Source organism: Oncorhynchus tshawytscha, linkage group LG01, assembly GCF_018296145.1.
Source record: "Oncorhynchus tshawytscha isolate Ot180627B linkage group LG01, Otsh_v2.0, whole genome shotgun sequence".
Classification (NCBI taxonomy): Eukaryota; Metazoa; Chordata; class Actinopteri; order Salmoniformes; family Salmonidae; genus Oncorhynchus; species Oncorhynchus tshawytscha.
In genome coordinates, this window is record NC_056429.1 from 1,100,035 (window position 1) to 1,116,137 (window position 16,103).

Consider the following 16,103-nt stretch of genomic DNA (forward strand, 5'->3'; position numbering starts at 1 on the left):
CCGGGGGGGCAGAGCTGTTGGCCGAGGTTGGAGTAGCCAGGCGGAAGGCATGGCCAGCCGTTGAGAAATGCTTATTGAAGTTATTGAACTACCACCTAGAGAGACAGCATTAGAACTACCACCCAGAGAGACAGTATTAGAACTACCACCTAGAGAGACAGCATTAGAACTACCACCTAGAGAGACAGCATTAGAACTACCATCTAGAGAGACAGCATTAGAACTACCACCTAGAGAGACAGCATTAGAACTACCATCTAGAGAGACAGCATTAGAACTACCACCTAGAGAGACAGCATTAGAACTACCACCTAGAGAGACAGCATTAGAACTACCACCCAGAGAGACAGTATTAGAACTACCACCTAGAGAGACAGCATTAGAACTACCACCTAGAGAGACAGCATTAGAACTACCACCCAGAGAGACAGCATTAGAACTACCACCTAGAGAGACAGCATTAGAACTACCACCCAGAGAGACAGTATTAGAACTACCACCTAGAGAGACAGCATTAGAACTACCACCTAGAGAGACAGCATTAGAACTACCATCTAGAGAGACAGCATTAGAACTACCACCTAGAGAGACAGCATTAGAACTACCACCTAGAGAGACAGCATTAGAACTACCATCTAGAGAGACAGCATTAAAACTCAATCAAAATCAAATCAAATCAAATTTTATTTGTCACATACACATGGTTAGCAGATGTTAATGCGAGTGTAGCGAAATGCTTGTGCTTCTAGTTCCGACAATGCAGTAATAACCAACAAGTAATCTAACTAACAATTTCAAAACTACTGTCTTATACACAGTGTAAGGGGATAAAGAATATGTACATAAAGATATATGAATGAGTGATGGTACAGAGCAGCATAGGCAAGATACGGTAGATGGTATCGAGTACAGTATATACATATGAGATGAGTATGTAAACAAAGTGGCATAGTTAAAGTGGCTAGTGATACATGTATTACATAAGGATGTAGTAGATGATATAGAGTACAGTATATATGTATGCATATGAGATGAATAATGTAGGGTATGTAACATTATATTAGGTAGCATTGTTTAAAGTGGCTAGTGATATATTTTACATCATTTCTCATCAATTCCCATTATTAAAGTGGCTGGAGTTGAGTCAGTGTCAGTGTGTTGGCAGCAGCCACTCAATGTTAGTGGTGGCTGTTTAACAGTCTGATGGCCTTGAGATAGAAGCTGTTTTTCAGTCTCTCGGTCCCAGCTTTGATGCACCTGTACTGACCTCGCCTTCTGGATGATAGCGGGGTGAACAGGCAGTGGCTCGGGTGGTTGTTGTCCTTGATGATCTTTATGGCCTTCCTGTAACATCGTGTGGTGTAGGTGTCCTGGAGGGCAGGTAGTTTGCCCCTGGTGATGCGTTGTGCAGACCTCACTACCCTCTGGAGAGCCTTACGGTTGTGGGCGGAGCAGTTGCCGTACCAGGCGGTGATGCATCCCGCCAGGATGCTCTCGATTGTGCATCTGTAGAAGTTTGTGAGTGCTTTTGGTGACAAGCTGAATTTCTTCAGCCTCCTGAGGTTGAAGAGGCGCTGCTGCGCCTTCTTCACGATGCTGTCTGTGTGAGTGGACCAATTCAGTTTGTCTGTGATGTGTATGCCGAGGAACTTAAAACTTGCTACCCTCTCCACTACTGTTCCATCGATGTGGATAGGGGGTGTTCCCTCTGCTGTTTCCTGAAGTCCACAATCATCTCCTTAGTTTTGTTGACGTTGAGTGTGAGGTTGTTTTCCTGACACCACACTCCGAGGGCCCTCACCTCCTCCCTGTAGGCCGTCTCGTCGTTGTTGGTAATCAAGCCTACCACTGTTGTGTCGTCCGCAAACTTGATGATTGAGTTGGAGGCGTGCGTGGCCACGCAGTCGTGGGTGAACAGGGGGTACAGGAGAGGGCTCAGAACGCACCCTTGTGGGGCCCCAGTGTTGAGGATCAGCGGGGTGGAGATGTTGTTGCCTACCCTCACCACCTGGGGGCGGCCCGTCAGGAAGTCCAGTACCCAGTTGCACAGGGCGGGGTCGAGACCCAGGGTCTCGAGCTTGATGACGAGCTTGGAGGGTACTATGGTGTTGAATGCCGAGCTGTAGTCGATGAACAGCATTCTCACATAGGTATTCCTCTTGTCCAGATGGGTTAGGGCAGTGTGCAGTGTGGTTGAGATTGCATCGTCTGTGGACCTATTTGGGCGTTAAGCAAATTGGAGTGGGTCTAGGGTGTCAGGTAGGGTGGAGGTGATATGGTCCTTGACTAGTCTCTCAAAGCACTTCATGATGACGGAAGTGAGTGCTACGGGGCGGTAGTTGTTTAGCTCAGTTACCTTAGCTTTCTTGGGAACAGGAACAATGGTGGCCCTCTTGAAGCATGTGGGAACAGCAGACTGGTATAGGGATTGATTGAATATGTCCGTAAACACACCGGCCAGCTGGTCTGCGCATGCTCTAAGGGCGCGGCTGGGGATGCCGTCTGGGCCTGCAGCCTTGCGAGGGTTAACACGTTTAAATGTCTTACTCACCTCGGCTGCAGTGAAGGAGAGTCCGCATGTTTTCGTTGCAGGCTGTGTCAGTGGCACTGTATTGTCCTCAAAGCGGGCAAAAAGTTATTTAGTCTGCCTGGGAGCAAGACATCCTGGTCCGTGACTGGGCTGGTTTTCTTCTTGTAGTCCGTGATTGACTGTAGACCCTGCCACATACCTCTTGTGTCTGAGCCGTTGAATTGAGATTCTACTTTGTCTCTGTACTGGCGCTTAGCTTGTTTGATAGCCTTGCGGAGGGAATAGCTGCACTGTTTGTATTCGGTCATGTTACCAGTCACCTTGCCCTGATTAAAAGCAGTGGTTCGCGTTTTCAGTTTCACGCGAATGCTGCCATCAATCCACGGTTTCTGGTTAGGGAATGTTTTAATCGTTGCTATGGGAACGACATCTTCAACGCACGTTCTAATGAACTCGCACACCGAATCAGCGTATTCGTCAATGTTGTTATCTGACGCAATACGAAACATATCCCAGTCCACGTGATGGAAGCAGTCTTGGAGTGTGGAATGAGCTTGGTCAGACCAGCGTTGAACAGACCTCAGCGTGGGAGTCTCTTGTTTTAGTTTCTGTCTGTAGGCAGGGATCAACAAAATGGAGTCGTGGTCAGCTTTTCCGAAAGGAGTGCGGGGCAGGGCCTTATATGCGTCGCGGAAGTTAGAGTAACAATGATCCAAGGTTTTTCCACCCCTGGTTGCGCAATCGATATGCTGATAAAATTTAGGGAGTCTTGTTTTCAGATTAGCCTTGTTAAAATCCCCAGCTACAATGAATGCAGCCTCCGGATAAATGGATTCCAGTTTGCAAAGAGTCAAATAAAGTTAGTTCAGAGCCATAGATGTGTCTGCTTGGGGGAATATATACGGCTGTGATTATAATCAAAGAGAATTCTCTTGGTAGATAATGTGGTCGACATTTGATTGTGAGGAATTCTAAATCAGGTGAACAGAAGGATTTGAGTTCCTGTATGTTTCTTTCATCACACCATGTCTCGTTAGCCATAAGGAATACGCCCCCGCCCCTCTTCTTACCAGAAAGATGTTTGTTTCTGTCGGCGCGATGCGTGGAGAAACCCGCTGGCTGCACCGCCTCCGATAGCGTCTCTCCAGTGAGCCATGTTTCCGTGAAGCAAAGAACGTTACAGTCTCTGATGTCCCTCTGGAATGCTACCCTTGCTCGGATTTCATCAACCTTGTTGTCAAGAGACTGGACATTGGCGAGAAGAATGCTAGGGAGTGGTGCACGATGTGCCCGTCTCCGGAGTCTGACCAGAAGACCGCCTCGTTTCCCTCTTTTACGGAGTCGTTTTTTTGGGTCGCCGCATAGGATCCATTCCGTTGTCCTGGTTGAAAGGCAGAACACAGGATCTGCTTCGTGAAAATCATATTCTTGGTCGTACTGATGGTGAGTTGACACTGATCTTATATTCAGTAGTTCTTCTCGACTGTATGTAATGAAACCTAAGATGACCTGGGGTACTAATGTAAGAAATAAAACGTAAAAAAACAAAAAACTGCATAGTTTCCTAGGAACGCGAAGCGAGGCGGCCATCTCTGTCGGCGCCGGAAGTACCACCTAGAGAGACAGCATTAGAACTACCACCTAGAGAGACAGCATTAGAACTACCACCCAGAGAGACAGCATTAGAACTACCACCTAGAGAGACAGCATTAGAACTACCACCTAGAGAGACAGCATTAGAACTACCATCTAGAGAGACAGCATTAGAACTAAACAGAATTATTTATTTCAGGGATTCAAAATGATATAGCTCAGTGATTCAGAATGATATAGCTCAGGGCTACAGAATGATATAGCTCAGGGCTACAGAATGATATAGCTCAGGGCTACAGAATGATTTAGCTCAGGGCTACAGAATGATTTAGCTCAGGGCTACAGAATGATATAGCTCAGGGATTCAGAATGAAAAAGCTACAGAATGATATAGCTTAGGGCTACAGAATGATATAGCTCAGGGATTCAGAATGATATAGCTAAAGAATGATATAGCTCAGGGCTACAGAATGAGATAGCTCAGGGCTACAGAATGATATAGCTCAGGGATTCAGAATGATATAGCTCAGGGCTACAGAATGATATAGCTCAGGGCTACAGAATGATATAGCTCAGGGCTACAGAATGATATAGCTCAGGGATTCAGAATGAAATTATATAGCTCAGGGCTACAGAATGATATAGCTCAGGGATTCAGAATGAAATTATATAGCTCAGGGCTACAGAATGATATAGCTCAGGGATTCAGAATGATATAGCTCAGGGCTACAGAATGATATAGCTCAGGGATTCAGAATGATATAACTCAGGGCTACAGAATGATATAGCTCAGGGATTCAGAATGAAATAGCTCAGGGCTACAGAATGATATAGCTCAGGGATTCAGAATGATATAACTCAGGGCTACAGAATGATATAGCTCAGGGATTCAGAATGATATACCTCCGGGCTACAGAATGATTTAGCTCAGGGCTACAGAATGATATAGCTCAGGGCTACAGAATGATGTAGCTAAGGGAAACAGAATGATATAGCTACATAATTATATTGCTCAGGACTACAGAATGATATAGCTCAGGGATTCAGAATGACATAGCTACATAATTATATAGCTCAGGGCTACAGAATGATATAGCTCAGGGCTACAGAATGATTTAGCTCAGGGCTACAGAATGATATAGCTACAGAATGATATTGCTCAGGGCTACAGAATGATATAGCTCAGGACTACAGAATGATATAGCTCAGGGATTCAGAATGAAAAATCTACAGAATGATATAGCTCAGGACTACAGAATGATATAGCTCAGGACTACAGAATGATATAGCTCAGGGCTACAGAATGATTTAGCTCAGGGCTACAGAATGATATAGCTACAGAATGATATAGCTCAAGGCTACAGAATGATATAGCTCAGGGCTACAGAATGATTTAGCTCAGGGATACAGAATGATATAGCTACAGAATGATGTGCCCTGGGTTACAGAATGATATACTGTAGCTCAGGGCTACAGAATGATAGTAGGCCACGGCTACATAAAGATATAGCTCAGGGCAACAGAATGAAGTAGCCCAGGACTACAGAATGATATAGCTCAGGACTACAGAATGATATAGCTCAGGACTAGAGAATGATATAGCTCAGGACTAGAGAATGATATAGCTCAGGACTACAGAATGATATAGCTCAGGGCTACGGAATGATATAGCTCAGGGCTACGGAATGATATAGCTCAGGGCTACGGAATGATGTAGCTCAGGGCTGCAGAATGATGTAGCCCAGGGAAACAGAATGATGTAGCCCAGGGAAACAGAATGATGTAGCCCAGGGAAACAGAAGGATGTAGCCCAGGGAAACAGAATGACGTAGCCCAGGGAAACAGAATGATATAGCCCAGGGAAACAGAATCATGTAGCCCTGGGAAACAGAATCATGTAGCCCAGGGAAACAGAATCATGTAGCCCAGGGAAACAGAATCATGTAACCCAGGGAAACAGAATCATGTAGCCCAGGGAAACAGAATCATGTAGCCCAGGGAAACAGAATCATGTAGCCCAGGGAAACAGAATCATGTAGCCCAGGGAAACAGAATCATGTAGCCCAGGGAAACAGAATCATGTAGCCCAGGGAAACAGAAGGATGTAGCCCAGGGAAACAGAATGATGTAGCCCAGGGAAACAGAATGATGTAGCTCAGCGCTACAGAATGATATAGCTCAGGGATTCAGAATGATTTAGCTCAGGGCTACAGAATGATGTAGCTAAGGGAAACAGAATGATATAGCTACATAATTATATAGCTCAGGGCTACAGAATGATATAGCTCAGGGATTCAGAATGATATAGCTACATAATTATATAGCTCAGGGCTACAGAATGATATAGCTCAGGGATTCAGAATGATATAGCTACATAATTATATAGCTCAGGGCTACAGAATGATATAGCTCAGGGCTACAGAATGATTTAGCTCAGGGCTACAGAATGATATAGCTACAGAATGATATAGCTCAGGGCTACAGAATGATATAGCTCAGGGCTACAGAATGATATAGCTCAGGGATTCAGAATTATATAGCTACAGAATGATATATCTCAGGACTACAGAATGATATATCTCAGCACTACAGAATGATATAGCTCAGGGCTACAGAACGATTTAGCTCAGGGCTACAGAATGATGTGCCCTGGGTTACAGAATGATATACTGTAGCTCAGGGCTACAGAATGATAGTAGGCCACGGCTACATAATGATATAGCTCAGGGCAACAGAATGAAGTAGACCAGGGCAACAGAATGAAGTAGCCCAGGACTACAGAATGATATAGCTCAGGACTACAGAATGATATAGCTCAGGACTAGAGAATGATATAGCTCAGGACTAGAGAATGATATAGCTCAGGGCTACGGAATGATATAGCTCAGGGCTACGGAATGATATAGCTCAGGGCTACGGAATGATATAGCTCAGGGCTGCAGAATGGTGTTGCTCTGGGCTACGGAATGATGTTGCTCAGGACTGCAGAATGATATAGCTCAGGTCTACGGAATTATATAGCTTAGGGCTGCAGAATGATATAGCTCAGGGCTGCAGAATGATATAGCTCAGGGCTGCAGAATGATGTAGCCCAGGGAAACAGAATGATGTAGCCCAGGGAAACAGAATGATGTAGCCCAGGGAAACAGAAGGATGTAGCCCAGGGAAACAGAATGATGTAGCCCAGGGAAACATAATGATGTAGCCCAGAGAAACAGAATGATGTAGCCCAGGGAAACAGAATGATGTAGCCCAGGGAAACAGAATGATGTAGCCCAGGGAAACAGAATGATGTAGCCCAGGGAAACAGAATGATGTAGCCCAGGGAAACAGAATGATGTAGCCCAGGGAAACAGAATGATGTAGCCCAGGGAAACAGAATGATGTAGCCCAGGAAACAGAATCATGTAGCCCAGGGAAACAGAATGATGTAGCCCAGGGAAACAGAATGATGTAGCCCAGGGAAACAGAAAGATGTAGCCCAGGGAAACAGAATGATGTAGCCCAGGGAAACAGAAGGATGTAGCCCAGGGAAACAGAATGATGTAGCCCAGGGAAACAGAATGATATAGCTCAGCGCTACAGAATGATATAGCTCAGGGATTCAGAATGATATACCTCAGGGCTACAGAATGATTTAGCTCAGGGCTACAGAATGATATAGCTCAGGGCTACAGAATGATGTAGCCCAGGGAAACAGAATGATGTAGACCAGTTGAAACAGAATGATGTAGCCCAGGGAAACAGAATGATGTAGCCCAGGGAAACAGAATGATGTAGCCCAGGGAAACAGAATGATGTAGCCCAGGGAAACAGAATGATGTAGCCCAGGGAAACAGAATGATGTTGCCCAGGGAAACAGAATGATGTAGCCCAGGGAAACAGAATCATGTAGCCCAGGGAAACAGAATGATGTAGCCCAGGGAAACAGAATGATGTAGCCCAGGAAACAGAATGATGTAGCCCAGAGAAACAGAATGATGTAGCCCAGGGAAACAGAATGATGTAGCCCAGGAAACAGAATGATGTAGCCCATGGGGAACAGAATGATGTAGCCCAGGGACACAGAATGATGTAGCCCAGGGAAACAGAATGATGTAGCCCAGGGAAACAGAATGATGTAGCCCAGGGAAACAGAATCATGTAGCCCAGGGAAACAGAATGATGTAGCCCAGGACTACAGAATGATGTAGCCCAGGGAAACAGAATGATGTAGCCCAGGGAAACAGAATGATGTAGCCCAGGGAAACAGAATGATGTAGCCCAGAGTAACAGAATCATGTAGCCCTGGGAAACAGAATCATGTAGCCCAGGGAAACAGAATGATGTAGACCAGTTGAAACAGAATGATGTAGCCCAGGGAAACAGAATGATGTAGCCCAGGGAAACAGAATGATGTAGCCCAGGGAAACAGAATGATGTAGCCCAGGGAAACAGAATGATATACCCCAGGGCTTCTTTATTGTACTTGGGGACTTGAAATTACAAGAACGCCACATGAGGACGTTAACCTTACGTCATTCTATGGTCCGTTTCATTCAAAGAAAGAATTAGCTCTTCCCTAAATGTAAAGAATTAGCCCTTCCCTAAATGTAAAGAATTAGCCCTTCCCTAAATGTAAAGAATTAGCCCTTCCCTAAATGTAAAGAATTAGCCCTTCCCTAAATGTAAAGAATTCGCCTAACCCTAAATGTAAAGAATTAGCCCTTCCCTAAATGTAAAGAATTAGCTCTTCCCTAAATGTAAAGAATTAGCCCTTCCCTAAATGTAAAGAATTAGCCCTTCCCTAAATGTAAAGAATTAGCCCTTCCCTAAATGTAAAGAATTAGCCTAACCCTAAATGTAAAGAATTAGCCTAACCCTAAATGTAAAGAATTAGCCCTTCCCTAAATGTAAAGAATTAGCCCTTCCCTAAATGTAAAGAATTAGCCCTTCCCTAAATGTAAAGAATTAGCCCTTCCCTAAATGTAAAGAATTAGCCTAACCCTAAATGTAAAGAATTAGCCTAACCCTAAATGTAAAGAATTAGCCCTTCCCTAAATGTAAAGAATTAGCCCTTCCCTAAATGTAAAGAATTAGCTCTTCCCTAAATGTAAAGAATTAGCCCTTCCCTAAATGTAAAGAATTAGCCCTTCCCTAAATGTAAAGAATTAGCCCTTCCCCAAATGTAAAGAATTAGCCCTTCCCTAAATGTAAAGAATTAGCCTAACCCTAAATGTAAAGAATTAGCCCTTCCCTAAATGGAAATTAATTAGCTTAACCCTAAATGGAAAATAATTAGCTTAACCTAATAAGATAATTCAACAGAATGTCACACTGCATGGAATGACTGTGTAAGGTCTACACGATGACTTCAATAGCATGTGAAACGAATACCGATGCTACTTGACTCTGTAGAATGACACTAGAAAATTACACCAACATGATGCTTTCCATCATATGTGTGTCAATGAATAGTGCCACACGGACGTAAAAACAGCATTACAGTTGTCTGTGGAACTACTGTATTGACATCTACCCACAAATATTATGAAAACAGTTCTGTTCCCTTTCATTTCTACAAATGTACATTCTTGCTTTGTCCTCATTTTGTTTTCTGAAACCTTCTACTTGTAGCCAGAGAAATATAATTAATAATTGTAAATAATAGCTAATGCAGCTCATTCTTTCTATGGCCGTACCACCATTCAGCTCCATACAGATTATTTTCTATTCCTTCCTCCAGAGAGGATAGAAGACCGGCTGGAATATAACCTTCCTCAGAACCACACAGTCTTCTTCCAACCAGAAGATGGTGATGAGCTGTACGTTGGAGGCACAGACTTTGTCTTTCAGATTGATGTGGAGTACAATCGAATCTTAGAGGTTTGTACACACAGGCACTGTTCCCTTTCCTTCCCTCCCAAGATCACAATTACCCCCCCCCTATTTGAGATATCTACTAGAGCCCTCATCCTCCACATACAACACCAGTTCTGCCAGTCACATTCTGTTAAAGGCCCCCCCCCACACACACACACATCCCTGGGTCGCTCGTCTTTTAAAAACATGTTTATTTCACCTTTATTTAACCAGGTCGGCCAGTTGAGAACAAGTTCTCATTTACAATTGCGACCTGGCCAAGATAAAGCAAAGCAGTCCGACACAAACAACAACACAGAGTTACACATGGAGTAAAACAAACATACAGTCAATAATACAATAGAAAAATATATATGTACAGTGTGTTCCAATGTAGAAGAGTAGGGTGGTAAAGGCAATAACTTAACTGACTTGCCTAGTTAAATAAAGGTTAAATATAAAAATAAAAAACCATGCTCATTTTATATGCAGTGCCCTTCGTTTAATAATTCGTATCATACAGTATGTTGAATGTCATATTCTCCTTTCTAGAACATGGTACTTGTTTGTTGGGTTAGTCTCACAGGGCTGGACGTCTTTGACCTTTGCAACGATGTCTGGCCCTTTGAGATTTATAATAGCCATTAGGTTTGCTACAAAAGCCAGACATTAAATTATAACGTCAATGCCACAGCGGGCTACATACCTATCAACAGTAGACATCTCAAAGCTATTATTGTTATTATTACATTTTCAGGATAAGTCTGTCATCAGATAGGTAGGTTTCAGTTTCAAACCAATTTCACTCAAATGTATTTTATAAAGCCTTTCCTCCCCCCCCATCAGCAGTTGTAAGTGCTTTACAGATACCCAGCCTACAACCCCAAAGAGCCAGCCATGCAGAGACATAAGCACATTTAGTTATATTAACAATGGTAGGAGGAATGTCTACTTTCAAGCTGAAAATACTGTGTATCTGTGTACTGTGTATATACTGTGTATCTCAAATATTTACGCTGATGGCCAAGTTAGTTGGCTCTTAAAATCAGGATATTGAGATGAAAGTCATGCATTCCTCTTGAGTTAAGCAATAACCTGGATATATGTTGGTTTACAGTATGAAAAGCTCCTGATTCAGCCAAAGCAGAGCCTTATACAGCTCTGAGGCAGGGAAGGTAAAACAGGGGAATGTTTTCTCAATCACTTCTTTTGTTCTGCAGTTGTTCTCACTCGGCACGGCAGCTGGACAGACCTGTGGAGAGGTGAGTAAATCCACATACAGTGCCTTCAGAACGTATACCTGTTGACTTATTCGATGTTTTCTTCTGACCCATATACACACTATATACACTATACACACTATACACACTATACACACTATACACACTATACACACTATACACTATACACTATACACACTATACACACTATACACACTATACACACTACACACTATACACTATATACACTATACACACTATACACACTATACACTATACACACTATACACTATACACACTATACACACTATACACACTATACACTATACACTATACACACTATACACACTATACACACTATACACTATACACTATACACACTATACACACTATACTATATACACTACACACTATACACTATACACTATACTATACACTATACACTACACTATACACACTATACACACTATACACTATATACATACACACTATACACTATACACACTATACACACTATACACACTATACACTATATACTACACTATACACACTATACACTACACACACTATACACACTATACTACACTATACACACTATACACACTATACACACTATACACACTACACACTATACACACTATACACACTATACACACTATACACTATACACACTATACACACTATACACTATACACACTATACACACTATACACTATACACACTATACACACTATACACACTATACACACTATACACACTATACACACTATACACACTATACACTATACACACTATACACACTATACACTATACACACTATACACTATATACACTATACACACTATACACACTATACACACTATACACTATACACTATACACTATACACACTATACACACTATACACACTATATACACTATACACACTATACACACTATACACTATACACACTATACACACTATACACACTATACACTATACACACTATACACACTATATACACTATACACAATATATACACTATACACACTATATACACTATACACACTATACACTATACACACTATACACTATACACACTATACACTATACACACTATACACTATACACACTATATACACTATACACACTATACACTATACACACTATACACACTATACACTATATACACTATACACACTATATACACACTATACACACTATATACACTATATACACTATACACACTATACACTATATACACTATACACACTATACACACTATATACACTATATACACTATACACACTATACACTATATACACTATACACACTATACACACTATACACTATACACACTATACACTATACACACTATACACTATATACACTATACACTATATACACACTATACACTATACACACTATACACTATACACACTATACACTATACACACTATACAAACTATACACACTATACACACTATACACACTATACACACTATATACACTATACACACTATACACTATACACACTATACACACTATACACTATACACACTATACACACTATACACTATACACACTATACACTATACACACTATACACTATATACACTATACACACTATACACTATACACTATACACTATACACTATATACACTATACACACTATACCTGATATTGGACAAAGTGAAATTTAAAAAAAATATATGAAATACAGAAATATCACTTTTTAAAAAATAAGTGTTCACACCCCTGAGTCGATACATTGTAGAAACACCTTTGGCAGCGATTACAGCTGTGAGTCTTTCTGGGTAAGTCTCTAAGAGTGATTACAGCTGTGAGTCTTTCTGGGTACGTCTCTAAGAGTAATTACAGCTGTGAGTCTTTCTGGGTAAGTCTCTAAGATTGGATTGTACAATATTTGCCCATGATTATTTTCAAAATTCTTCAAGCTCAGTCAAATTGGTTGTTGATCATTGCTAGACAACACTTTTCAGGTCTTGCCATAGATTTTCAAGTTTTGAAACTCGGGCATGCAGGAACATTCACTGTCATCTTGGTAAGCAACTCCAGTGTAGATTTAGCCTTGTGTTCCTGCTGAAAGGTGAATTCTACTCTCATTGTCTGGTGGAAATCGGACTGAACCAGGTTGTCCTCTTGGATTTTGCCTGTACTTAGCTCCATTCTATAATTTTTTTTATCCTGAAAAACTTCCCAGTCCTTAACAACTACAAGCATACCCTTAACATGATGCAGCCACGGCTATGTTTGAAAATATGGAGTGTGGTACTCAGTAATGTGTTGTATGGATTCCCCCCAAACATAACACTTTGTATTCAGGACAAAAAAGTGAATTGCTTTGCCACATTTTTTGCAGTATAACTTGAGTGCCTTGTTGCAAACGGGATGCATGTTTTGGAATATTTGTATTCTCAACAATGTCAATTCTATATAAAACTATATTAACTGACAGGTTTTTATTGAAAGTTGACAACACCCTGATTCATATTAATGTCTACTAGAAGTATTTAGAGACTTCCTCAGGGTCAGAGGATCAGCACTCAGCATAGCATGGAAATACACACACAACTCATTTTAATCAAAACTGAGAATAGATATGGTTCCATTTCCCCCCGGCTGTCTGAATAATATATAACCTTCGATCTAATTTACCCTTCAACATTACTATCAAATCAAATCAAATGTATTTATTTAGCCCTTCGTACATCAGCTGATATCTCAAAGTGCTGTACAGAAACCCAGCCTACAATCCCAAACAGCAAGCAATGCAGGTGTAGAAGCAAAGTGTGCTGATGCAATGCACCTGACTGTTGTGTGTTTTTAATATGGTAATGTTTGAATGGTATCTGTCCATATTAATATGATTGATTGATTGATTTTATTCTAATGTCATGCGCCTGCATGATGCCCAGCCCACATTGTGGGTGAGTTGCACCAACATGGATAACCTCTTAAACTGGTTTAAATCAAGGTTTTATCTATTAATCTTGTTACACCAACTAATCCTAGTTAAATGAAATCCTTCCTCTAATCTAAATTTAGTTTTCACTTTAAACCTAGATAAATTCTAAGCCTGTTGCTCAATACAAAATGTTTTAAATATTAACGTAGATTGGAGATTAATTCTAAACTGCCATTTGAGGTGGTATAAACAGATAAAATGGGCAGCATATCTACCGTGGAGGGACCAAAACGACAGAGTTCCTCAGAGAATAATTAGAGACCGGTTGACTCCTATTGAGTTTCATGATAACGATGAGTTGTCAAGGAGATACTGCTTCTCCAAGGACTCTGTAATGCAACTGGAAAGAAAGACCAACCATGAAGTATGGGAGGGATAGGATCGTGGCTGTACCCCCACTACTGCAGCTCCTGGTGGCCCTACGGCTCTATGTAACCGGATAGCGGATGGGGGCCTTTTTGGACTTCACAAGTCAACCGTCTGCAGGATTGTAGTCGGAGTGTCCATTGCTATTGCCGGTCTGAAGAATCAGTACATCAGGTTCAGTCCTACAGAGGAAACAGCAGCTGGATTTTAAAGGAGAGCTAGATTCCCAGGTGTACTAGGGGCAATAGACTGGACACACATTCCTATTCCCAACCTTGGTGATGAGAATGGAGAACTATTCTTTAATCAGAAAGATTACTGCTCCATCAACGTGCAGGCTGTCTGTGATGTCAAAGGCCAGCTCACCAACATCCTACTGCTCCATCAACGTGCAGGCTGTCTGTGATGTCAAAGGTCAGCTCACCAACATCCTAGCTAAATGGCCAGGATCCAGCCATGACAGCAGAATCTTTGACAATAGTCAACTGTGTGCAATGCTGGAAAGGGGAGCATATGAAGGCCCCCTACTAGGTGACAATGGATATGCCTGTCGTGGGTACCTTATGACTCCCCTTTTAAAGCCCCAGACACCTGAAGAGTGAGAATACAACACCTCTCATATCCTGACAAGAGCTCTCATAGAGAGTTTTTGGAGTGTGGAACAAAAGATCCCCCTGCCTGAAGGCTCTGCACGAAGATGGACACTACACTGACAATCATTACTGCAGTTGCAGTTCTGTATAACTTTGGCAAGAGACAAGGAGACGATCTACCTGAGGAGGACCTACCTGAGGAGACTGAAGAAGACCTACCTGAGGAGACTGAAGAAGACCTACCTGAGGAGACTGAAGAGGACCTACCCGAGGAGACTGAGGAGGACCTACCCGAGGAGACTGAGGAGGACCTACCTGAGGAGACTGAGGAGGACCTACCTGAGGAGACTGAGGAGGACCTACCTGAGGAGACTGAGGAGGACCTACCTGAGGAGGGCCTACCTGAGGAGACTGAGGAGGACCTACCTGAGGAGACTGAGGAGGACCTACCTGAGGAGACTGAGGAGGACGTACCTGAGGAGACTGAGGAGGACGTACCTGAGGAGACTGAGGAGGGCCTACCTGAGGAGACTGAGGAGGGCCTACCTGAGGAGACTGAGGAGGACCTACCCGAGGAGGCTGAGGAGGACCTACCCGAGGAGGCTGAGGAGGCTGAGGAGGGAGGAGGGCCTACCTGAGGAGACTGAGGAGGGCCTACCTGAGGAGACTGAGGAGGGCCTACCTGAGGAGACTGAGGAGGGCCTACCTGAGGAGACTGAGGAGGGCCTACCCGAGGAGGAGGAGGCCTACCCCTGAGGAGGACCTACCCGAGGAGGCTGAGGAGGACCTACCCGAGGAGACTGAGGAGGACCTACCCGAGGAGGCTACCCGAGGAGGCTGAGGAGGACCTACCCGAGGAGGCTGAGGAGGCTGAGGAGGGCGACCTGAGGAGACTGAAGAGGACCTACCTGAGGAGACTGAGGAGGACCTGAGGAGGACCTGAGGAGACTGAGGAGGACCTACCTGAGGAGACTGAGGAGGACCTGGCTGG

At 42.9% G+C, this 16,103-nt stretch overlaps 1 protein-coding gene across 1 annotated transcript in view; it reads left to right on the top strand.

Moving 5' to 3' along the window:
- sema7a (semaphorin 7A) overlaps window positions 1-16,103 on the top strand; it is a 79,677-nt gene that overhangs the window by 9,789 nt on the left and 53,785 nt on the right. Inside the window, exons 2-3 of the mRNA XM_042327624.1 lie at window positions 9,849-9,988; window positions 11,185-11,226. Of these exons, the coding sequence (XP_042183558.1) occupies window positions 9,849-9,988; window positions 11,185-11,226 (182 nt within the window). The remainder of the gene's footprint in view (window positions 1-9,848; window positions 9,989-11,184; window positions 11,227-16,103) is intronic.